The following is a 26,459-nucleotide window of genomic DNA, read 5'->3' on the forward strand; positions in this document are numbered from 1 at the left end:
TCATTATTTGTTTTTTCATTTTGTTTTGGAGGACAAATAATGAAAAAAATAGTTGTTTTTTCGTTCATTATTTTTGGTTTTATTTTGAAAAACGACTGAACGACACACAGATTCTCCTCCTCCTCCTCCTCCTGCTGCTCAGTCTGTGTGTCAATCGTTCATTCGTTCATTTTCAAAATAAAAGCAAAAATAAGGAAACGAAAAAACAACTATTTACTTCATTATTTGTCTCCAAAACCAAATTTAAAAAAAACAGATAATGATTAGTTTTTTCAGTTTTCGATTTTGTGTTTAAATGAAAAATGGAAAAAACGGATAACGGACTGAACCAGGACTAAAACGGGACTAAAACAGGACTAAACCAATTTCAGTCCTGGTCTGGTCCCGGTCTTGATCCCGATCCCAGTCCCAGTCCTGGTCTCAGTTCTGGTCCTGGTCCTGGTCCGGTCCCGGTCTCAATCGCAGTGTGGTTTTGGTCTGGTCCAGGTCTCAGTCCCGGTCTCAGTTTTGGTCTGGTCCCGGCCTCAGTCCTGGTCTCAGTACTGGTCTGGCCCTGGTCTCAAGCCCGGTCTGATCCTGTTCCCGGTCTCAGTCCTGGTCTCAGTTCTGGTCTGGTACCAGTCTCAGTCCTGGTCTCAATCCTGGTCTCTAATCCTGGTCTCAGTCCCAAACTCAGTCCCAATCTTAGTCCCAATCTTAGTCCCAATCTTAGTCCCAATCTTAGTCCCAATCTTAGTCCAATCTTAGTCCTGATCCTGTTCCCGGTCTCAGTCCTGGTCTCAGTTCTGGTCTGGTCATGGTCTGAGTCCTGGTCCCAGTCTGGTCCTGGTCTCAGTCTCGGCCTCAATCACAATGTGGTCCTGGTCTGGTCCTGGTCTGGTTCCGGTCTCAGTCCTGGTCCTGGTTCCTGGTCCCGGCCTCAGTCTCGATCCTGTTCCAGGTCTCAGTCCCGTTCTCAGTTCTGGTCTGGTCACAGTCTCAGTCCTGGTCCTGGTCCTATTTCGATCTGGTCCTGGTCTCAATCCCGGTCTTGTTCCGGTATAGTCCCGGACCTGGTTCAGTCCTCGTTCAGTCCTGGTTCAGTCCATTATCCGTTTTTTTCGATTATCCGTTCAACGAATCATTATCTGTTTTTTCATTTTGGTTTTGGAGACAAATAATGAAAAAAATAGTTGTTTTTCGTTCATTATTTTTGGTTTTATTTTGAAAAACGACTGAACGAACGACACACAGATTCTCCCCCTCCTCCTCCTCCTCCTCCTCTTCCTCTAATCTAATCGGCCTCTCCTCTTTCATCTACGTGCGTCCTCTGCGTCTCCTTTCCCGTCATCCCGCTCTGCTCTGCCAGATCCAATAAAAAAAAAACGTCCCACACTTTGAGATATTAATTATACAAGACGTTTAAAAGCAGTAGGACTTTAAAAAGACTTTGCCGAGGAGCGTTTTGGGAAGTGATGCAGGGAAGATCTTCTGCCGGACACAAACACGGCTCCGCGTTTGGTCCAATTAGGCCCCGTGACGGTCGGACTGCGGTCCACATCCGGCCCGTGGCGAGGGGAGGAGAGTCAATAAGGACTATTTTTAGAACAAACCAGGCCTCGGCTTTTCTCAGGCTCAGGTCCGGGCCGAGGAAAAACTGTAACTGGACTGAGATAAACAAGGAAATGGGGATGAAATTATATCCAAATCTCACAGAACCGGAGCCTCAAGGACACAGGACGAAACACTGAACCAATCTGTGTGTCATTCGTTCATTAGTTTTTCAAAATAAAACCAGAAATAATAAAACGAAAAAACAACAATTTTCTTCATTATTTGTCTCCAAAACCAAAATGAAAAAATAAATAATGATTCATTTTTTTCAGTTTTCGATTTTGTGTTTGAATGAACCAGGACTAAACCAGGTCTAAACCAGGTCTAAACCAGGTCTAAACCAGGACTAAACCAGGTCTAAACCAGGTCTAAATCAGGACTAAACAGGTCCAAACCAGGTTTAAATCAGGACTAAACCAGGTCTAAACCAGGACTAAACCAGGACTAAACCAGGTCTAAATCAGGACTAAACCAGGTGTAAACCAGGTCTAAACCAGGACTAAACCAGGACTAAACCAGGTCTAAACCAGGACTAAACCAGGTCTAAACCAGGACTAAACCAGGTCTAAACCAGGTCTAAACCAGGACTAAACCAGGACTAAACCAGGTCTAAACCAGGACTAAACCAGGTCTAAACCAGGTCTAAATCAGGACTAAACCAGGTCCAAACCAGGTCTAAATCAGGACTAAACCAGGTCTAAACAGGACTAAACCAGGTTCTTAAACCAGGACTAAACCAGGACTAAACCAGGTCTAAACCAGGCCTAAACCAGGACTAAACCAGGTCTAAACCAGGTCTAAACTAGGACTAACTAACCAGGTCTAAACCAGGTCTAAACCAGGTCTAAACCAGGACTAAACCAGGTCTAAAACCAAAGTATAAAACCAGGTCTAACCAGGACTAAACCAAGTCTAAACCAAGTCTAAACCAAGACTAAACCAGGTCTAAACCAAAATAAACCAGGTCTAAACCAGGACTAAACCAGGTCTAAACCAAGTATAAACCAGGACTAAACTAAACCAGGACTAAACCAAGTCTAAACCAGGACTAAACCAGGTCTAAACCAGGTCTAAACCAAGTCTAAACCAAAACTAGCAAATTTGTATTAAGAAAAACAAAAAACCCACCACTTCAGTCCAGGTTAAAAAGCATCGTGACTCGTGTGACTCACATTTGTACCGATCGAAACATGACACTTCACACAGTTTTTACTAAACATCTTTGCGAGTGCTCATATTTATTTTCATTCTGACTCTTAAAGACGACGATTCCAGACGCACAGTTAAACCCCGACCGTGTTTCTGCACTGACTCCAGCCGCTCCCTCTCTCCTCCGCTCTGATATATTGTTTATCTAAACCAGGTCTAAACCAGGACTAAACCAGGTCTAAACCAGGACTAAACCAGGTCTAAACCAGGACTAAACCAATTCTAAACTAGGTCTAAACCAGAACTAAACCAGGTCTAAACCCAGGACTAAACTAGGTCTAAACCACGTCTAAACTAAGTCTAAACCAGGTCTAAACCAGGACTAAACCAAGACTAAACCAGGTCTAAACTCTAGGTCTAAACCAGGTCTAAACTAGGTCTAAACCAGGTCTAAACCAGGTCTAAACTAGGTTAAAAACCAGGTCTAAACTAGGTCTAAAACTAGGTCTAAACTAGGTCTAAACCAGGTCTAAACCAGGTCTAAACCAAGTCTAAACTAGGACTAAACCAGTCTAAACCAGGTCCAAACCAGGTCTAAACCAGGACTAAACCAGGACTAAACCAGGTCTAAAAGGACTAAAAGGACTAAACCAGGTCTAAACCAGGTAAACTAAACCAGGACTAACTAAACCAGGTCTAAACCAGGTCTAAACCAGGTCTAAACAGGACTAAACCAGGTCTAAACCAGGACTAAACCAGGTAAACCAGGTCTAAACCAGGTCTAAACCAGGACTAAGGTCTAAACCAGACTAAACTAGGACTAAACCAGGACTAAACCAAGGTCTAAACCAGGTTAAACTAGGTCTAAACCAGGTCTAAACTAGGACTAAACCAGGTAAACTAAGGTCTAAACCAGGACTAAACCAGGACTAAACCAGGTCTAAACCAGGTAAACTAAGTCTAAACCAGGATCTAAACTAGGACTAAACCAGGTCTAAACCAGGACTAAACAGGTCTAAACCAGGTAAACTAGGACTAAACTAAACCAGGTCTAAACCAGACTAGGACTAAAACCAGGTCTAAAACCAGGACTAAACCAGGTCTAAACCAGACTAAACCAGGTCTAAACCAGGACTAAACTAAACCAGGTCTTAAACCAGGTCTAAACCAGGTCTAAACTAGGACTAAACCAGGACTAAACCAGGTCCAGGTCTAAACCAGTAAAACCAGGTCTAAACTAAACCAGGTCTAAACCAGGACTAAACCAAGTCTAAACTAGGACTAGCAAATTTGCATTAAGAAAAACAAAAAACCCACCAGACGCACAGTTAAACCCGACCGTGTTTCTGCACTGACTCGAGTTGTTCTCTCTCCTTCGCTCTGATATATTGTTTATCTTTAAAAGCGTCTTGTCGTGCGCCGCTCACCTCGTCTTTGGCGTCTTCGTCCATCTCGAACACTTGGGCCGGCAGCTTGTCCGGCTTCAGGCCTTTGCTGTGAAAGAGAAAATACAAAATACACGAGTTCAGAATTAATCCGTGTGTATCATTCGTTCATTTTTCAATTTAAAATCAAAAATAAGAAATCGAAAAAACAACTATTTTCTTCATGATTTGTCTCCAAAACCAAAATGAAAAAAAAAAAAAAAACAAAAAACAGATAATGATTCGTTTTTTCAGTTTTTTATTTTGTGTTTAAATAAATAATGGAAAAAATGGATAAGGACTAAACCAGGACTAAACCAGGACTAAAACAGGACTGAACCAGGACTAAACCAGGACTAAACCAAGACTAAACCAAGACTAAAACCAGGACTAACCAGGACTAAACCAGGACTAAAAAGGACTAACCAAGACAAAGACTAAAACTAAAACAGGACTAACCAGGACTAAACAAACAGGACTAAACCAGGACTAAACCAGGACTGAAAACCAGACTAAAACAGACTAAACCAGGACTAAACCAAGACTAAACCAGGACTAAACCAGGACTGAAACCAGGACTGAACCAGGACCAGAACTAAACCAAGACTAAACCAGGACTAAACCAGGACTAAAACCAGGACTAAACCAGAACCAGGACTAAACCAGGACTAAACCAGGACTAAACCAGGACTGAACCAGGACTGAACCAGGACTAAACCAGGACTAAACCAGGACTAAAACAGGACTGAACCAGGACTGAACCAGGACTAAACCAGGACTAAACCAGGACTAAAACCAGGACTGAACCAGGACTAAAACAGGACTAAACCAGGACTAAACAGACTGACTGAACCAGGACTAACAGGACTAAAACAGGACTAAACCAGGACTGAACCAGGACTAAACCAGGACTGAACCAGGACTAAACCAGACTAAAGGACCAAAACAGGACTAAAAACAGGACTGAACAGGACTGAACCAGGACTGAGACCAGTTTAAACTGTCTCAGTCCCGGTCTCAGTCCTGGTCTCAGTCCCGACCATATGACAGTCAACGTGGGCGCATCTCCGACACTCCTGGTTCAGTCTTGGTTTAGTCCAAGTTTAGACCTGGTTTAGTCCTGTTTTAGTCCTGGTTTAGACCTGGTTTAGTCCTAGTTTAGACCTGGTTCAGTCCCGGTTTAGTCCATTATCCGTTTTTTCAATTTTTCATTTAAACACAAAATCGAAAACTTAAAAAATGAATCATTATCTAGTTTTTTTTTTTATTTTGGTTTTGGAGACAAATAATGAAGAAAATTGTTTTTTTTTTTCTATTTTCTTATTTTTGGTTTTATTTTGAAAAACGAATGAACGAAAGATACACGGATTATAATTAATAATACAAAGCTGGCATTTTCACACAACATGATGAACACAAACTCTTTCTGTTTTTTATGGAAAATACAATAAATTATTACAAGGTTTTTATTAATGTTTATGAAGAAAATATTATCAGGTTTTTCTTCATGTGATCTGAAAATAATCTCAGCCGCAGACACAGAAGTTTAAAAGGGGAACTGGATTTGTGTTTACGTTTTTGCAGCTGTTTTTGCACCTGTTTATGCTGGCGTAAGAGCGACCGAGTGCCATGTGTGACACTTTGAAACACGTGTGATTGTTTATACGACGGACAAAATTGACCAAAATAAATCTGTACGTAAGTAAAGTGTCTGTAAGATTTTGATTTTGTGAAATTTCATAAACTTGTGACTCATCTGTGTGCAAAGATATGAGGTAAACATGTTCAAATCAAATATATTTTTTTAACTGATAACGCTTATAATGCAGATTTTTTTCTTAATTATAAAAACACTGGACATTTCCTTCCTTTTAGTTTTGTTATAATTTGGTGTTTTGGTTCTAGACGAGTAACCAATCAGAAAGCAGAATGAGTCTCTCCTTTGGGTTGCCAGGTTCAAAGCTGAAATCCAGTTGGTTTAAACTTAAATTGTCTCTCTCTGATCTGAATGGTCACCAGTGTCGGGGAGTAACAGATTACATGTACCAGAGTTAAGTAATCAGAGTACAAATGATGAGTAACTGTATTCAGTTACAGTTACTGTTTCAGTGAGTGGTAATTGGATTACAGTTACTTTGTTGAAATAAATGGATTACACAGAGGGATTTTCTGTTTTCACATTTTGGGTTAAACCAGGACTAAACCAGGTCTAAACCAGGACTAAACCAGGACTAAACCAGGACTAAACCAGGACTAAACCAGGTCTAAACCAGGACTAAACCAGGTCTAAACCAGGACTAAACCAGGTCTAAACCAGGTCTAAACCAGGACTAAACCAGGTCTAAACCAGGACTAAAACCAGGTCTAAACCAGGACTAACCAGGTTCTAAACCAGGTCTAAACCAGGACTAAACCAGGTCTAAACCAGACTAAACCAGGTCTAAACCAGGACTAAACCAGGTCTAAACCAGGACTAAACCAGGTCTAAACCAGGTCTAAACCAGGACTAAACCAGGACTAAACCAGGTCTAAACCAGGTCTAAACCAGGACTAAACCAGGTCTAAACCAGGTCTAAACCAGGACTAAACCAGGACTAAACCAGGTCTAAACAGGACTAAACAGGTCTAAACCAGGTCTAAACCAGGACTAAACCAGGTCTAAACCAGGTCTAAACCAGGTCTAAACAGGACTAAACCAGATCTAAACCAGGTCTAAACCAGGACTAAACCAGGTCTAAACCAGGACTAAACCAGGACAACAGACAATTTGAGGAGAACAAACAAGAATTTTCAGGATGTGGTCGCTACATTCATGTAGTTTTAAAAACCATGTCAATATCAAATAATCCAAAGTATTCAGATTACATTACTCATTTTAAGTAATTTAATGGATTACGTTACAAACTACATTTTGGGGTATGTAATCTGTAATCTGTAGGGGATTACATTTTAAAAGTCACCTTCCCAACACTGATGGTCACTACCTAAACCCCGGGTTCCCACTCTTTTCCACTGACAAAATTTCAGACTTTTCGGGCTAAATCTGAAATGTGAACTCTTTCCACTCACCTTATGGTTTGGGATTATAGTTTTTAAACATTCAAAATCCTGTCAGAGAATTTATTGTCGTCTCTTTTAAACAAAAGGCACAGACGTTCAGAAATAATCAGAACAGCCTCATGAGAACTGAACAGAACGCTGGAGTTTGGTGAAAGAGATACTAAAATTCCATGACTTTTCCAAAACTTTCATTGAATTTACACATTTCTATGACTTTTCCAGGTTTTCCATGATCGTGGGAACACTGTAAACCTCAGTGCTAGTGCAGCCTCTGCAGCTCAGGGAGGGAATTCTGAGCTTTAACATCAGGCCTGGTGTCAAACCTAGATTATTTGAACAGTTATTTGAACAGTTACTGATACAAAAATCTTTAAGTATCGTGAAACACTATTGTTCACTTTGTTCGATCTCGATGATGAATAAAAGTTTATTTTGGTCGGATGCATTTCTCAGCTCATCCAAGCTGTTTCTTGAGTTCTTGTTAGATGCTGGTGGACACTTATATCTGCTTGAAGGAGGAGCTAACTACACTGAAACTACTCTGAAACTAACACACACACTTGTTGGAGATTTCTAGGAGGACTGTAGACTGTACTGGGACACTTCATCTGAACAATACTCCGGTTAGAGAGTATAAACGGACGCAGGAATGTATTTTTGGTGCTTTAATGTCCTGTTTTCAATCTTGTTATCTGTCTGTTAATCTATCCTTTTATCTGATAATCTTTAGGAACATTTGAGTCATATTACTAACTGAAGTTACACACAAATATAATCAGTCTGTGAGTAATTGTTAAACAGTTTACATCAACAATCTGGTCAATTAATCAAGTTAATAAAGTTAATTAGTTAGTTAAAGTTAATCCTGCTGAAAAAGAGCCTCTGTCCTGCTGCAAGTCGTGAAATATGCAGCAGAAAACGGTAATCGAGCAGCAGAAAGAAAGTTTGGAGTGAGCGAGAAACTTGTGAGGAACTGACTGGAAGCGGGGATGGAGAACACAGCTTCACTCAAATTTGATTAATTCCCACTGCAAAAGTGTTACTTTGAACTTTGTGCACTAATAAATGGATAATGGTTTAAAGTTTTATAGGCTTTTCACTGTACATCTAAAGTTTGCCCTCTTATATCAAATCATTTTCTTGCAACTGCTTAAAATAAGTAGCTCTCTGGCATTTTCATTTTGTAAAGGTAGCTCACCAGACGAAAAAGATTGGAGATCCCTGCCTTAGGGAATTTACAACACTACTTGAGTGCGTATACATGCACATCAATAACCCGGTTATTAGCCATATCCCGGTTATGTCAGTATTCGTGTTACTGTGTTTACATGCGCACTGAGAAACCGGGACACTCATATCCACGTGTACATGATCAAATGGAGTATCCCGGTTTCTTGACATAATCTTACAAATGCGCAGGCGCAAAAATTAACTTTAATCAATTTCATAAACCAGGAAAAATACAAACCGTGAGCTCCTTTAGCATAAGAAGCTAAGGAGCTACGAGATCTCCCACAATCCACTGTGCAGATTCTTCATTAAAATCTTCTGCATAAATAAACTCAACTTTACAACATATAAACCATAAACACTATAGACACATCAGCCCGTTTGATCAGATAATTCAGCTCTGATCACATTTGTTTACGTTTTACAGAAACAAAACTTAAGACCGTTTGGCTAATTAGCATAAACTGTTAGCGGCTGATAAAAAAACAACTCGCTCCTTGTGCCGCTGATGCGATCAGTTTCTTTTGGACTAAATGACACGACTCTGTGGATTATGTGTGTTATTTCTGTGACAGAAGAGGTGCTGAATGATGGTGAGTGTGTTCCGTGCGTATAGAGTATAGGAGATAGTTCATGTTTTAGCTTTTCAGCGTCACACGAGTGCAGGTCGTACGAGTGCAGATTGTACGTGTGCAGGTTTAGCGCAGCTCTTAATTTTACATCATTTCACTCGTTTGGTCACTTTATTTATGTTGGTCAATTTATTTATGTCACTACTGTTGTGGTGAAAGGCTGGAAAGTGTCTTTTGGACGCATGCGCACTCAACTTTATGTTGCAGTAACCGGGATACTGCGTTTACATGCCACAGTATCCCGGTTACTATCGGAATAAACCAGCTACAGTAACCCGGTTTCTAATAACCGGGATACTGCCATAACCGGGTTACTGAAACCGGGTTACTGCGTTTACATGCACCATCAAGAAACCGGGATACTCAAAAAACCCGATCATAACCGGGTTATTGATGTGCATGTATACGCACTCCTTGTTTTATACTCTGCTTGTTTCTCCTATTCCTATTCTCCTCAAACCTAAATCAAAACAAACAAAGAAAACAATACGTGGAGCCAGGTCTGAGGTGTGAAAGCTCCATTACGGCGCTGAATTTATTCTGCTAGTATGAACCCACACTCAGTTCCAGAGTAGTTTCAGTGGAGTTAGCTCCTCCCCTTCAGACAGATATAAGTCAGTGTCCACCAGCGTCTGAAGAACTGAAGAAGCAACGTGTCCAGTCGACTAAATGAATTGTACAAACTCATTCCATTGTGAATTTCTCCAGGATTATTGGTCCTATCAACACAAAATAAAAAGTGTAGTGACCCTGACACCCTGCGCTTTATGTCTATCTGTGTTTTAATAAGATGGAAGAAGATCGAAACGAAGATCAAGTTTGAAAAGGACGGGAAAAATAAATTGTGATTCATGTTTTTTGCCCAGACCCTAAACACTGTCACATAAAACATGACCTCAGGACTGAACATACACCAAACTGGAAAAATAAATAGTATGTAATCAAGACTGATCTTTTTTTTAATCTATACTCTGACGTCTGATTTCCCAATATAAGCCAATAAATAAGCTTTAGGAGAACAGTGTTATTGCTTGACATTGCTTTAGTGGTTCTTACGTGGGCAGCGTGCGGAAATCTCCCGAGTACGCCTCATATTTGTAGTTGATGACGTTCCAGTCCGTGTTGTACATCTTGATGCACTGCCAAAAAAAAACAAGAGCTGGATTAGAAACAGTTAATTCTCCGCACTCACGAACCCTGTGGCCTTAAACCCCCCCCGCCCCCCGAGGACTGCAGACGAGCACTCAGGCCCGGCTCGGCGCGCTCACAGAAAAGCTTTGTTGGCCACTGATGCTGAGTAATAGTAAATATGTACTGCCTGACATTCCCCGCTGTCCCAGAGCCGACTCGTCACAGTCATGGGAGATGTGCTCAGAGCAGCACCAAATATTCTGCTCTAGTAAGAGTACGACTACTTTTACAAATCATATTAGAAGTACAAATACAAAGGGTTTAACGATACAAACATCACAATTTGGTTAATTTTCGGTACAGTACGGGAACAAAACGTGAAACCATTTGTGTGTTGTTCATAAGCGTGTGCATAAAATATAAAAATATCGATATATCGTATTGTTTAATGTGCTGATACAGTATCGATATCATCTGCTGCTGTATCGATATATCGCCAAGAATATTTATTTTTGAATATTTTACTAAATTATTTTGTTACAGCTGCAGTTTTGTTGTTTATTCAGAGGAAGGAAACTCGTTTATGCGACACATTTGACTTTTTCACAGTTGATGATGATTAAAATGTTTGTGTTTCATATGAACTTTGCGCTAGAGTCCAGATAAACTGCAGTCCCGCAAACTAAATATGAGTGTAAAGTAAAATATACAAATGATGAATGTAAGACGATCATGCATCATTTGTGCTGGAAATTTTATTTGGCATTAATAAAAACATTTTAAGCAGGAAAGAGTCCTCCCCGGTCCCGTACGCCGTGCAGAGAGTCCTCCCCGGTCCCGTACGCCGTGCAGAGAGTCCTCCCCGGTCCCGTACGCCGTGCAGAGAGTCCTCCCGTCCCCCCGGTCCCCCCCGTACTCCCACTCCCTCCCGCAGAGAGTCCTCCCCGGTCCCGTACGCCGCGCAGAGAGTCCTCCCCCGTCCCGTACTCCCACCGCCGCGCAGAGAGTCCTCCCCCCGTACGTCCCCCCGTCCCACGCCGCGCAGAGAGTCCTCCCCCGTCCCGTACTCCGCGTACTCCACGCAGAGAGTCCTCCCCGGTCCCGTACGTCCCATACGCCGCGCAGAGAGTCCCCCCGTCCCCCTACTCCTCCTTTCCCGAGCACCAGGTCCCCCCCAAATATGTTCATGTACATATCACAAATTTTGTTACTGTTTTTGAATTTTGTTGTACCTGGCTCAAACAAATAAATAAATAAATCAATGAATGAAATGAGACTGAAAATTCTGTCCCGTGCACACCTCTACTTTGCACAAGAAGTGGTTTGACAAAGACTTTTAGTATCACAGACATGATTTAGACTTTATTTTTTATTGAACCGTATCAAATTGATTTGAAATGTATCATATCAAATCGAAAGTTCACTGTATCGAGATAAGCATCGTATCGTGGCCTGTGTATCGAGGTGTGTATCATATCGAAAATCTCTTAATGATACCCAGCCCTAGTTGTTTATTTGTGTTAAATAAAATATTCTCAAATAAGCAACAAATGTATGAAATATTATAAAAAATAAATTCCTTGTAAACAGTAAACAAAACTTTTCAAAAAGTAAAGTTCAGCACGAACAGTTTCAACATGAACTTCTTCATATTTTTGGCCACAAAAAAACAACTTGTTTGCAGTAAGTTACAACGTCCCCAGCAGCTGTAAATACACTTTCACTTTCACTAGGAACAGAGGTCGCGGGTATATCGGGGGTGGGCGGAAATTCCGTGCTGGCGAAAGGTGAAAATGAGGCAACGACCTTAGTTTTGTGAGAATTTGCGTTTTTTCGAAGGGGCGTAATCAAGGCGGGGGGAAATTGTTGTCGCTCTGACTATAAAGCGTTGTGGGAAACACTGCACAAATCACAGGCATCTTCCCTCGTGAATATTAAAGAGCCGCTCCTGTGTACATGTAGTGGTGGAATGTAAACACACAAACTGCGCAAAATCATTCATGCACAGCCCTGCACCGAAACCAGCGTCCTGCATAGAAACGATTTGGCGCAAATACTGAGCTACACAAGGAAACAGGGGTGTAATTATATCCAAATCTTGCAGAACCGGAGCATCAAGGAACCTGGACACAAACTGAAGCAATCCATGTGTCATTCGTTTATTTGTTTTTCAAAATAAAACCAAAAATAAGAAAATGAAAAACTACTTTTTCTTCAGGATTTGTGTCCAAAATCAAAATGAAAAAAAAAAAAAAAAAAAACAGATAATGATTAGTTTTTTCAGTTTTTGATTTTGTGTTTAAATGAAAAATGGAAAAAACAGATAACGGACTAAACCAGGACTGACCCAGGAGTAAACCAGGACTGACCCAGGACTAAACCAGGACTGACCCAGGACTAAACCAGGACTGACCCAGGAGTAAACCAGGACTAAACTAGGACTAAACCAGAGCTGAACCAGGACTGAACCAGGTCTAAAACAGAACTGAACCAAAGACTAAACCAGGTCTAAGCTAGGACTACACCAGAGTTGAACCAGGACTAAACCAGAACTGAACCGAGGGCTAAACCAGCTCTAAACCAGAAATAAACCAGGACTAAACCAGAAATAAACCAGAGCTGAACCAGGACTAAACCAGGTCTACACCAGGACTAAACCAGAGCTGAACTGAGACTGAACCAGGTCTAAAACAGAACTGAACCAAGGACTAAACCTAGATCTAAACCAGCTCTAAACCAGGACTAAACCAGAAATAAACCAGAACTGAACTGAGGGCTAAACCAGGTCTAAACCAGGTCTAAACAAGGTCTAAACAAGGTCTAAACCAGCTGTAAACCAGCTCTAAACCAGATCTAAACCAGGACTAAACTAGGACTAAACCAGGACTAAACTAGGACTAAACCAGAGCTGAACCAGATCTAAACCAGGACTAAACTAGGACTAAACCAGGACTAAACTAGGATTAAACCAGAGCTGAACCAGGACTAAACCAGCTCTAAACCAGGACTAAACCAGAGTTGAACCGGTAACTAAACCAGGTCCAAACCAGGACTGAACCGAGGGCTAAACCAGGGCCAAACCAGGTCTAAACCAGGACTAAACCAGGTCTAAACCAGGACTAAACCAGGTCTAAACCAGCTCTAAACCAGGACTAAACTAGGATTAGACCAGAGTTGAACCAGGACTAAACCAGCTCTAAACCAGGTCCAAACCAGGACTAAACCAGGACCAAATCAGGACTAATCTTGGCCAAATTGTGGAACTCACTCGTGTACAGCCCTGCACCGAACCCAGCATCCCGTACCAAAACAATTTGGCACGAATACATGAACCGTTACACCACTAATACTTATATTTTTCTGTGTGAGCTACTGTGTCCAAATAATTTCCCTTGTGGATCAATAAAGTTTTGTTGTATCGTGAGGTGGAAGTTCTACCCGCCTCAGTGCCTCGGTGCGTCACAGAGCTGGAGTCTCCGTCGTACAGAGAGGATTTCGTTCGTACAGCGCGTGTGTTCACTCTCCTCCTTCCACGTTTCTTTATGAGCTCGGGCTGAGTGGAGTTTAACGTGAACATCTGCTGGGAGTCATCATCTGTTATGCGCATAAAGCTTCATCTGGGTTTTCCATATACAGTCACAGCAGACCGGTCATTCATTTAAAGGCGCTGCAGCTGATTTTTACTGTTCAAACGTGAAAAACAGAAGCAGTTTTGCAACGATCCAAAGTTATTCCTGACTGATCCAACACATTCTCAGTAGCCTGTTATTATCCAAAACCCTGATGAGTTTATAAGAGCTTTTCATAAATTTTCGAGACCACATCTGTCACAGTAACACTAACAACAACTAACAGCGTTAACAAATGCGGCGGCAGCAGCTCAGTAGGTCGAGCGTTTGTTCGTTGATTCGAAGATTGGTGGTTCAAGTCCCGCTCTTGACATAAACATCACTGGTTGAACGGTTAGATTGTATAGAGGATTTTTTTTAAGGAAAGAGAAATCCAGCAACAGTCCTTTTTCAAATGTAGTGCATGCGTGACATTCCATCCTTCCACAGGTCCCTCTAGAAATAATTTAGAGACCGACACCTCAGTTTTTAGACCCTTTGTCTGCTTCAGTCGCACAGTCACTGAAAGGAATCTCCAAGAATCACCTCAGTTTGTCTTCGCTCCTTTTCTCCTTCTCTTCTTCTTTCAGCGACCTCAAAAACCGACTTTCTTTTGCGGCGAACTGGTCGTGGATTCTCGTCCAACATCGCAACAAACTTTATGCGAACTGCGAGAGAGCCACAATTAGAAAAAGCCTCTAAGAACCGCTGCATAGTTACCTTAGAAACGTAGGGAGTTTGATTGACAACCTGACAGCCAATAGAAAATGAGGCAGCCTCGTTTTCTATTGGCTGATGTTTATCTGGCCTCAACACGTCCACAGTTGATAGATTTTCTTTCTTTTTTTTTTTTTGGTCATCATCTCTGTAATGGTATTTTAAACTTTCATTGACAATTTGAAACAAATAAAAAAATCCTCCATACAACGTTTAGTCCAACAGAAGCTGAACTTCATCAGCGACACAAGAGCGTTTTGTTTTTTTCTCTCTTAGTTTATGCAAATGAGTCATGCGGTTTTTAAGTTTTGTTTCTGTGAGACTTGCGCAAATCTGCATTAAACACATTATAATGTCAAACAGGCTGATGTAGCTCTAGATTGTTTGTGTTTATATGTTGTAAAATTGAGTTTATTTATGCAGATTAGTAATAGTAATAATAATGATGACACTGTGGAATGTAAGTGACTGCATCTGTTAAAGTTTGTTATAAAAATAATAATAAATAAAAACAATAAATAACTTTATACAGTCACTTTTTTTTTGTTCTGTGTCAGTCTTTTGATCTGCCACAATAATGTAATAATGAATTTAAATGAAAATACCTCAAGTTGAAGCTTTTCTCAGCAATTTATAGGTGAGATTAAAAAGAGATTCATTAGATTAATTAATTACAGATCATATTTAATTAATCTCTCAATTTTTTTAATCGCCTGACAGCACTAGTGGTAACTACGTGAACCGACGCAGACAGCAATGAGAAAGCGACGCTGACAATAAGGGCTGTGATTGGTTCTCTCTACATCTGCTCTGCATACATTTCTGATACGCCACTTTCCCGCTTCATTTTGTAAACACGAATGCAATCCTCGCCTCCTCACTTTGTGGCAGTGAATTACTTCGCGGCGCATAGACCTTGACGCAGACAACGACACGGCAAAGGCAGCAGAGTGCGGTGAGTCGACACAGAACTATAATTTTGTGTTCAGAAAAAGCGTGTACCGTGTACCGTCTTTCTGTGTAGAGTTACAACGTGGACACCTGCAGCTTATGGAAAAGTGCGGCCGATATATGTACAATTTTTCATTCTTTTAAAATGTAGTTGATGTGGTTTATATTCAGGTTCATTCAATAGTCCGGAATAGGGATGGGCATGATTAGTCGATTAATCGATAATTGATCATTAAGAATTTCATCGATTACATTCATTTTAATCGACAAATCGAATGTAGGTTACTGTGCGTAGCGTGACCAAACAGGTCTGTACATGTGTCTCTGCATCAGAAGGAGCGAGACACAAACAGTCGGTCAGTCTGCAACGTACTGAAGTGCAAATGCGAACGATGTGCAACGATGACTTGTACAAGAAAGTCCACGCTTTCCGTTGGGGACAAGTGTGAGTCCATGTGCACAGTGTATGAAGCAGCACATATGTTTCTGTGTCCAGTGGGAAAAGGTTTTTCCAGGTGAGAGTCGCTCAATGTGGATGACGAGGCCCCGCCCCCCTCCCCCCGTACGCTGTCCTGGTTTTGACAAACGCAAATCTGGTCACACTAACCTGTATTCACCTGAGTCATGTCTTTTAATCCAACACAAGTTGAACCACATCAGCGACACAAGAGCTGGAGTTTTATCTTCGCTTAGTTTATACAAATTAGTGATGTGGTTTTAAGTTTTGTTTCTGTGAGATTTGAACAAAACTGAATTAAACACATTATAATGTCAAACAGCTGATGTGGCTCTAGAGTCGTTACGGTTTATTTGTCGTAAAGTTGAATTTATTTATGCAGATTAGTGCAGATAGTAATAATAATGATGATCATTTTAATATAAAAACATTAATGATTAATCGATAATCGATCGTTAATTCTTCCGACGATCGATGCCCATCCCTAGTCCAGAAATTACATCATTTATAAGGTGTATTTACATAACTATCATAAAAAAAAAAACACTGAATTGAATTTGGGTTTGAATCTGTTTCGGTTCAAACTGCTAAAGACAGTTTGTTGGAGTACAGTTAATTTAGAAAGTGTGCCTTCCCAGAAAGCACATGGTCGCTGACTTCACCGCTTCATGTGTAAGAGCTTTTGTGGAGCGGCGGGTTCTGTGAGATTACCTCTTTGGCAAACAGACTCCTGGCTTCTCTCTCGGCGTTCTGCGGCACCGAGGGAACCACGGTCCTCCTCTGACGGGAAATCTGGGCCTCCTGGAGCACACGGACAAACAGAGAGAGAGAGAGAACGTGACTGGGTTTACCGAGAGGAGAAGAACAACGGAGACACGAGGGACACAACAGAGAGACGGAACGAGAGAGACAGAGAGAAACAGAGATTGAGAGAGACAAAGAGAGAGTGAGACAGACAGAAAAAGAGACAAAGAGAGAGAGAGAAACAGACAGAGACAGAGAGCAGAGAGAGAGAGAGAGACAGATAAAGAGAGAGACAAAGAGAGAAACAAGTAGAGAAAGAAACAGAGAGAGACAGTCAGTCAGAGATGGAGAGAGAGAAACAAACAGAGAGCAAAACAGGGTGTGAGTCAGACAGAATAAGAGAGACAAAGAGAGTGAGACAGAGATAAAGAGAGACAGACACAAACAGAGATAGACAGAGAGAGAGAGACAGATAGAGAAACAAACAGAGAGAGACAGAGACTGACAGGCAAAGAGACAGTGAGTCAGAGATGAAGAGAGAGAGTGAGAGAAAGCGTGAGGCAAAGAGTCAGTCAGAGAGAAAAAGAGACAGACAGAAAGACAGACAGACAGACAGAGAGACAGAGAGACAGATGAAGAGAGAGAAACAGATATAGGGAGAAAGACAGACACAGAACGAGACAGACAAAGAAAGACAGAGATAAAGAGAGACATTCAGAAAGTGAGACAGACAGAAAGAGTGAGAGAGAGAGACAGACAGAGACAGACAGGAGAGAGCGACAAAGAAAGACAGAGACAGTCAGATCAAGAGAGACAGTGACAGATCGAGAGAGACAAACAGAGACTCAGTCAGATAGAAAAAGAGACAAAGAGAGAAAGAGACAAACAGAGGGAGGGAAAGAGAGAGTGAGACAGACAGAAAGAGAGACAGAGAGGCAGATGAAGAGAGAGAGACAGACAGAGGGAGAAAGACAGACACAGAGCGAGACAGATAAAGAGAAAGACAGAGATAAAGAGAGACAGAGAGAGAGATAAATAGAGACATTCAGAAAGTGAGACAGACAAAGGGCAAGACAGAGAGAGAGAGAGAGACAGGTAGAGACAGAGACGAAGAGAGACAAGGAGAGATAGACAGAGTGAGAGACAAATAGACAGATAGAGAGAGCAAGAAAGACAGAAAGAGAGTCACAGATGGAGAGAGAGAGAGACAAACAGAGAGCAAGACAGAGAGTAGGACAGAAAAAGAGAGACAAACAGAGACAGAGAGAGAGAAACAGACAGACAGAGAAGAAGACAGAGAGAGAGACAGGTAGAGAAAGAAACAGAGAGAGACAGACAGAGACAGAGAAAGAGAGAGACAAACAAAGAGCAAGACAGAGAGTCAGTCAGACAGAAAAAGAGCAACAAAGAGAGAGAGAGAGATAACAAAGAGGGAAAGAGAGCAAGACAGACAGAAAGGGACAGAGAGGCAGATGGAGAGAGAGACAGACACAGGGAGAAGAAAGAGACACAGAGTGAGACAGAAATAAAGAGAGACAGAGAGAGACAAAGAGCAAGACAGAGAGAGAGAGAGAGAGAGAGAGACAAGAGAAAAGACAGAGAGACAGAGAGAGACAGAGACAGAGAGATCGAGAGAGACAAAGACAAACAGAGCGCGAGAGTAAGACAAAAAGAGAGACAAGACAGAGAGCGAAAGAGAGAGCAAGACAAACAAAAACAGAGAGAGAGTGAGAGAGAGCGACAGACAGAGAGAGATAGAGAAGACGGACAGAAATAGATAGAAAGAGACAAAGAAAGTGAGACAGCTTGAGATATTCATGGGTTTCAGAGAGATTCAAATTTTGCAAAAACAACAATATTCAACCTTTTAAATGGTCAAAAATCCTCAAAATGTCACCTTTAAAACACGTGAAGAAGCAGAGAGAGATAAGGGAGAGACAGAAAGCGAGAGAGGCAACACAGAGGCCTAAAGAGAGAGAGAGAGAGACAGATGTGATGGACAGAACAGATGAGTGTTAAACTAAAACTCACGTGCTGCTGTGTAATAAACAGAACAGTGATCATTTACACATCTTTGTCTTGTTTTGTCTTGTTGTACGGTCAGATAAATCCAAACTCCCGGGGGATTTGTTTTGTTTTTGTTCCGTGGATAATGAGTAAATCATCTTTAAACAGAACGCAGGAAAATTTTGGGCCTGAGGTGAGCTACATCCTGGTCACTGGTCGGGTAATTGTAGGGTTGTTATGGAGACGTAGGCGACGTTCAGACTGCAGGGTTTAATTCTCAAATTCAGATTTTTTTTTTTGTGAAATCCAATTTTTTTTGCGAGGTCGTTCACATTTCTAATTAAATGCGGCTTGTATGTGAACTTTAAATGCCCAAAAAGTGTCACGCGTGAGCATTGGAGGACATGACCAGTGTTGGGGAAGGTTACTTTTAAAATGTAATCCCCTACAGATTACAGATTACACACACCAATATGTAGTTTGTAACAGAATCCATTAAATTACTTAAAGTGAGTAATGTAATCTGAATACTTTGGATTACTTGATTTAGTGTAGAGAAGCAAAGACGAGGAAATCTTCACATAAAATGTTTTGTCTGATAAAAGAAAATAAAAAGCTGTTAAATCCTGTTTTAGTCCTGGTTTAGACCTGGTTTAGTCCTGGTTTAGACCTGGTTTACATCTAGTTTAGATCTAGTTTAGTCCTGGTTTAGACCTGGTTTAGTAGTGGTTTAGTCCTGGTTTAGACCTGGTTTAGACCTGGTTTAGACCTGGTTTAGTCCTGGTTTAGTCCTGGTTTTTAGACCTGGTTTAGACCTGGTTTAGACCTGGTTTAGACCTGGTTTAGTCCTGGTTTAGTCCTTGTTTAGACCTGGTTTAGACCTGGTTTAGTCCTGGTTTTTAGACCTGGTTTAGTCCTGGTTTAGTCCTGGTTTAGACCTGGTTTAGACCTGGTTTAGTCCTGGTTTAGACCTGGTTTAGACCTGGTTTAGTCCTGGTTTAGACCTGGTTTAGACCTGGTTTTAGTCCTGGTTTAGTCCTGGTTTAGACCTGGTTTAGACCTGGTTTAGTCTTGGTTTAGTCCTGGTTTAGACCTGGTTTAGACCTGGTTTAGACCTGGTTTAGTCCTGGTTTAGTCTGTTTACTGGTTTAGACCTGGTTTAGTGTTTAGTCCTGGTTTAGTCCTTGTTTAGACCTGGTTTAGTCCTGGTTTAGACCTGGTTTAGTCCTGGTTTAGACCTGGTTTAGTCTGGTTTAGACCTGGTTTAGTCCTGGTTTAGACCTGTTTAGACCTGGTTTAGTTTTAGTCCTGGTTTAGACCTGGTTTAGTCCTGGTTTAGTCCTGGTTTAGACCTGTTTTAGACCTGGTTTAGTCTGGTTTAGTCCTGGTTTAGACCTGGTTTAGACCTGGTTTAGACCTGGTTTAGTCCTGGTTTAGTTTAGACCTGGTTTAGTCCTGGTTTAGTCCTGGTTTAGTTTACCTGGTTTAGTTTAGACCTGGTTTAGTTTAGTCCTGGTTTAGTCCTGGTTTAGACCTGGTTTAGACCTGGTTTAGTCCTGGTTTAGTCCTGGTTTAGTCCTGGTTTAGACCCTGGTTTAGACCTGGTTTAGACCTGGTTTAGACCTTTTAGTCCTGGTTTAGACCTGGTTTAGTCCTGGTTTAGACCTGGTTTAGACCTGGTTTAGACTGGTTTAGTCCTGGTTTAGTCTGGTTTAGACCTGGTTTAGACCTGGTTTAGACCTGGTTTAGTCCTGGTTTAGTCCTGTTTAGACCTGGTTTAGACTGGTTTAGTCCTGGTTTAGACCTGGTTTAGTCCTGGTTTAGTCCTGTTTAGACCTGGTTTAGACCTGTTTAGTCCTGGTTTAGTCCTGGTTTAGTCTGGTTTAGTTAGACCTGGTTTAGACCTGAGTTTTTAGACTGGTTTAGTATGGTTTAGACCTGGTTTAGATTTTAGACCTGGTTTTAGTCCTGGTTTAGATCCTGGTTTAGATCTAGTTTAGACCTGGTTTATCTAGTTTTAGATCTAGTTTAGTCCTGGTTTAGACACTTCAGGCTGCAGTCTGAACGTAGCCATAAACTGACAAAACTCTTTTCCATCATAATATTCATTTGTCACTTAGGATAAAGCTGTTTCTAATTGCATTGCTTCGCTGGCAATGCTCCACTTTTTTTTTCTACAGCTTAAAAACAAAGAGGAAAAGCGTTCTTAGAGCAACCGGGCTCACCGCTGACCTGTAACTCGGCTTAAAGGATTCACCTGCTCATCTCCAACAAGATCAACAAGTTTAATACCAGTTTAATTCTGCGGATCAGCCCAGACAAACCAATAAACAGCTCAGTGAAGACAAGCAGCGAGTGAACTGGAGATTTCACTGTTCAATCATTGCAATTACATATTTTAAATCATTCATAATTGGGTTTACGTGTTGAAGTTTAATTGCAACTTCTTATAATTTATGTATCATTTACTGTAAAAGAAAAGTACGTTTATCCACCGATCCAAGAGGCGTCTTCAGTCCTGACACGGTTCTGTTCTGTCTGAATGAAAGAGCTAATGACACACTAGTTTTATTGGGCTATTCTAATTACAAGGGGTGAGCAAAAATATTGAAATATCGATATATGGTATAATTTAATGTGATGATACAGTATCGGTGTGTGTTTTGGTGTATTTTACTAAATTATTTTGTGTAAGAGCTACAATTGTGTTGACATTTTCACTGTTTTGACGAGTAAAACGGGTGTTTTTCATCTCAACTTTGCACAAACTTAGTGACTTAGCAGACTTAGGAGACCAGACATGTCAAACTCAGGCCTGGGAGCCAAATTTGGCCCTCAAAATAATTAAATTTGGCCCACGAGTTGCTATCAAATACGTATTAGAGCTGCCCACCGGATACAGATAGACTTTAGAGTAGGGCTGGGTATCATTAAGAAGTTGCAGATACGATACATATCTCGATACAGTGAGCTTACTATTCAATACGATTCAATAAAAATAAAGTCTAAAAATCATGTCTGTGATACTAAAAGTCTTTGTTAAATCACTTCTTGTGCAAAGTTCATATGAAACAGAAACATTTTAATCATCGAAACTGTGAAAATGTCAAATGCGTCGCATAAACGAGTTTCCTTCCTCTGAACAAGCAACAAAACAAAAGAAAACTGTAAAATAATTTATTAAAATATACCAAAAAAATACTCTTGGCGGTATCAGGAGCCCACGATATCGATACTGTATTTTTGCACACCCCTACTACAGAGACAATATTTATTTAAAATGTTGTGATTATTTTATATTTTGCTTGTTCTGGATTCAATGTTTAAGCAAAACATTGAAATCATTAAACATTTATTTGAATAAGAAAAGGTTTAACATTACATATCATATCGAAAGAAGAGAAAACATGCAGATGTTGTTGAAATTTTTCAATAAATATTTAGTTTGGCCCACGACTTAGTCCCAGTTTTTAATTTGAGTTTGACACCCCTGTTAAGTTGACTTCTAGTATCACAGCAAAGATTTAGTCTGATTTTCACTGAACATATTGAGTCGTATTGAATCGAAAGTGCACTGTATCGAAAAACGTATCGTATCGTGGCCTGTGTATCGAGGTATCGTATCAGTAACTTCTTAGAGTTACTGTGTCAGATTTCTTCTATGCTCTGAATTAAGTTTGCAATCTCCGTTTCATTTTCCGTGACTTTAGAAGAGACCAAAATCCTTCGCGTGTTGTGTAAATCCTGTTTTATGTCACGAGGATTGGCCCCCGTCACACCGGCCCCCCCGCTGTGACCCCCCCCTGTGACCCCCCCGTCCCCCCCCCCCGTGAGCCTCACCGACACATCGTCCACGGGGCAGAGCAGCAGGTCTCTGTGCGGGTCACTGTGGATCTGGGCTTTCCTCTGGAACACCACATTCTCATAATCCAGCGGCTCGATGATCTTCGGCTGCTCCTGTGGAACGACAACAACAACAACAACAACAGGACGGTTTAAACATTATTGACAGTACAAAACTTTACATCAGTGTGTTTGAAACTGAATGAATTCAATAGAGAAATCATAAAAACTGTGCAGGAATTTTGAGGATCTTTGGGAATTTCTTTGTATCTTTTGTTGGTGTTAATCGTGGAGGAATTCAATGGAAAAAATAAAGATTGCTAGATGAATTGATCCGCCTCATCTAAAAGGAGTTTGGGAAAAGAAATTCAAACTGGACGACAAAAGCAGCTCTAGAAGTGACTGCTTTTGTTTATCGAGCAGGTTAAACATGAAACACACTGCAGCTCATGTACGAGAACTTTCAACAATGCAGCATTTTCTACAGCTTTAAAACAGCGATGTTCAAGGTCAAATGTCAAATGTCAAATATGTCAAATTGTTTAACCATAAACACTTTTTTAACTTACACTTTTTTATATTGTTGTTGGTTTAACTATTTAACTTTGAACTTAAAATGAACAGTTTGAAATTAATTGTGTGTATAATGAGTTTACAGTGAGTGTGCTGGTGTTATGTGCTTTTATATGATTGTTGTATTGTTGTTGTACTTTTCTAGTCTGATTCATCAGCCGGTTTCACTTCGTAGAAACCGTGTGACCTCGCAGCATTAGGATTCGTTCACTTGACGGTAGGCGGGTACTTTTTTTATTTAACCAATCGTTGCTATTTGGTCGTGACGTATGTAATGCACCGGAAAACTCAGTGGTGTCCAAGTAATTTCCGGCGCAACAGCAAACAAAGCAGAGAGTGAACATGTCTGTCAACGATCACTGTCGTTTCTGCGAGGTGAACTTACGAGTTAAAGGTGCAATGACGTTTGTATTTGACAAAGGAAGTCCAAAGGAGGATGGAGTATGCAGTCTGCTATCGCAACTCAGGTTGGTTCAGCTCTTCACTGATTGGCCGGTGCACAACTTCGGTCTACAACTTCCAGGGTTCTTGCAAACCGTCTAGTGTACTCCGACTCCAGGTCAAGTCGCTGGAGAGAAATGAAATCGAGCGGAGGCACTAGGTGGCGCCAGCTTGCCTGTAGATCAGTGGTCCCCAACCTTTTTTTGCGCCACAGACCGGTTTTATATCAGACAATATTTCGCGAACCAGAGGGGGTTGGGGGTTGTTTTAGTCCTGGTTTTAGACCTGGTTTAGACCTGATTTAGTTCTGGTTTAGACATACGGGACGGGTTACGGTCCATGTGAAGTACGGGACCAGCGCGGTCACGTGAAGTACGGGAAGGTGGACGGTCCGCGTGAAGTATGAAACGGGGGACGGTCCAGGCGAAGTACTGGACGGGTTACAGTCGGCGCGACGTACGAGACAGGGGACGGTCCGCGCGAAGTACGGGACGGGGGACAGTCCGTGCGACGTACAAGAGAAGGGGGACGGTCCGCATGAAGTACGGAACGCGTTATGGTCCACGCGAAGTACGGGACCCCCTGCTGTAGACGATTTCACATCAACCTGCCGAGGGACCGAAGACGGAAATGTGCCACGACGGCTATAATTTTCACATAATTACATGAAATTTTAAATGTTTAAATAAGAAATATGAAGAAAAATGTAATTAAACGCTGAACTTGACAATCAATAAAATCAAAGTTAAGTCCCAAACGACCACCAGGAGGGATGCAATAGAAATCTAGAAAGTACAGAAACACAAAAGCATTAAAACCAGTGCGTATCAAACACTAGAGCTCCCACAACAATCCTGTGAGCTGAGGTGAAAACGAAAGTAAAATGTGGATAAACAAGTCGTTGTTGCAAGCAAATATGCCATTACTTCATTGCTTTTTCTTTGTGTTCAATGACGTTATTTTTTGTTCTCACATTTGCTGATACTCTTGTTGCAAGTTGTAATTTAAAGCATGACATTTGGAACCTAAATTGTAATAAATAAAGCCTTGTAAATGTTTTTGGGGATTGTACAAAATATTGAGCTTAATATTAAACTAAATTCTTCCAGAAATTGCGTGTGTTTGAATGTATTTGTGTCCGTAGTTACAAATTTTACAGTACAAGGGTTGCCTTTTTACGATCGTTAAAAAAAACATGAGTTGCCAAGTTTGATGTGGGGGCTGGGCTCTTCAGCTACTGCAGCTGCAACGAGCCCAGAGCGGGACTGGAAACCGCCAACTTGGAAGCCACAAAGGTTCAGAGGAAAGTCACTGCGCTGGGAACCATGACGCAAAACGGCAGAAAGTAAAAATCGGCGCAGAAATTTTAATCCAAAGAAAGTAAAAGGGAAAAATAAAGCGACTTAATGCGTGTCGCAATGTACGCTCTTCCTTAACAACACTATTGACAGTGTTTTCCCCTACAGATGACAGATTAAAGACCTCAAAATGTAGTTTGTAACGTAATCCATGAAATTACTTAAAGTGAGTAATGTAATCTGAATACTTTGGATTACTTGATTTGCTGTAGAGAAACAAAGACGAGGAAATCTTCACGTAAAATGTTTTGTCTGATAAAAGAAAATAAAAAAGCCCAGACTTTACTGAACCAAATTAAAAATATTATTGATAGAAGACGAGGAGACATGGTCCACACGGTCCTGTTAAATCCTGTCTGAGACATAGTTTAGACCTGGTTTTAGTCCTGGTTTAGACGTGGTTTAATCCTGGTTTAGTCCTGGTTTAGATCTGGTTTAGACCTGGTTTAGACCTGTTTTTTTCCTGGTTTAGATGTGGTTTAGTCCTGGTTTAGTCCTGGTTTAGACCTGGTTTTAGTCCTGGTTTAAATCTGGTTTTAGTCCTGGTTTAGTCCTGGTTTAGACCTGGTTTTAATCCTGGTTTAAATCTGGTTTTAGTCCTGGTTTAGACCTGGTTTTAGTCCTGGTTTAGTCCTGGTTTAGACCTGGTTTTAGTCCTGGTTTAAATCTGGTTTTAGTCCTGGTTTAGACCTGGTTTTAGTCCTGGTTTAGACCTGGTTTTAGTCCTGGTTTAGATCTGGTTTTAGTCCTGGTTTAGTCCTGGTTTAGTCCTGGTTTAGACCTGGTTTAGACCTGGTTTTAGTCCTGGTTTAAATCTGGTTTTAGTCCTGGTTTTAGTCCTGGTTTAGACCTGGTTTTAGTCCTGGTTTTAGTCCTGGTTTTAGTCCTGGTTTAGTCCTGGTTTAGTCCTGGTTTAGTCCTGGTTTAGTTTCCGGCAATGGTTTAGTGGAATTACAGTAAAAAAAAAAAAAAAAAAGGGATATCGCCCAAAATGTGAAAACAGTAAAATCCCGCTGTGTAATTCTCCATTTATTCCAACAAAGTAACTGTAATCCAATTCCCACTCACTGAAACAGTAACTGTAACTGAATACAGTTACTCATCATTTGTACTCTGATTACATAACTCCGGTACATGTAATCTGTTACTCCCCCAACACCCCGACTATTGCTTGTCAACTTCCTGTTTTTCGGAGAGAGGAACATGATATGAAATGAGTTGTTGACTAAAATCTGTCTTTCACAACGAGGTCAAGACGTGATCACAACTGAAGCAGGAGGCAAATCAGGCTGAATGCTGTTAAGATGAGCACCGAGCGGCAGTAACAGATTACATGTACTGGAGTTATGTAATCAGAGTACAAATGATGAGTAACTGTATTCAGTTACAGTTACTGTTTCAGTGAGTGGGAATTGGATTACAGTTACTTTGTTGAAATAAATGGATTACACAATAATATATATATAAATGGATTACAATGGTATTTTACTGTTTTCACATTTTGGGATATTCCTTTTTTTTTTTCCTTGGTAATTCCATGC

At 41.0% G+C, this 26,459-nt stretch overlaps 1 protein-coding gene across 4 annotated transcripts in view; it reads right to left on the minus strand.

Moving 5' to 3' along the window:
* The window catches only part of dock11 (dedicator of cytokinesis 11), a 208,025-nt gene that overhangs the window by 161,597 nt on the left and 19,969 nt on the right, over positions 1 to 26,459 (minus strand). For all 4 annotated transcript variants that reach the window (XM_055156687.1, XM_055156686.1, XM_055156685.1 and 1 more), the window contains exons 2-5: positions 22,544 to 22,660; positions 16,664 to 16,753; positions 10,145 to 10,227; positions 4,170 to 4,236 (exon numbers count right to left, since the gene is read on the minus strand). In XM_055156687.1, the coding sequence (XP_055012662.1) occupies positions 4,170 to 4,236; positions 10,145 to 10,227; positions 16,664 to 16,753; positions 22,544 to 22,660 (357 nt within the window). The remainder of the gene's footprint in view (positions 1 to 4,169; positions 4,237 to 10,144; positions 10,228 to 16,663; positions 16,754 to 22,543; positions 22,661 to 26,459) is intronic.

Source organism: Boleophthalmus pectinirostris, unplaced genomic scaffold, assembly GCF_026225935.1.
Source record: "Boleophthalmus pectinirostris isolate CB_2022bp ecotype Guang Dong unplaced genomic scaffold, ASM2622593v1 HiC_scaffold_20, whole genome shotgun sequence".
In the NCBI taxonomy this organism is placed as follows: domain Eukaryota; kingdom Metazoa; phylum Chordata; class Actinopteri; order Gobiiformes; family Gobiidae; genus Boleophthalmus; species Boleophthalmus pectinirostris.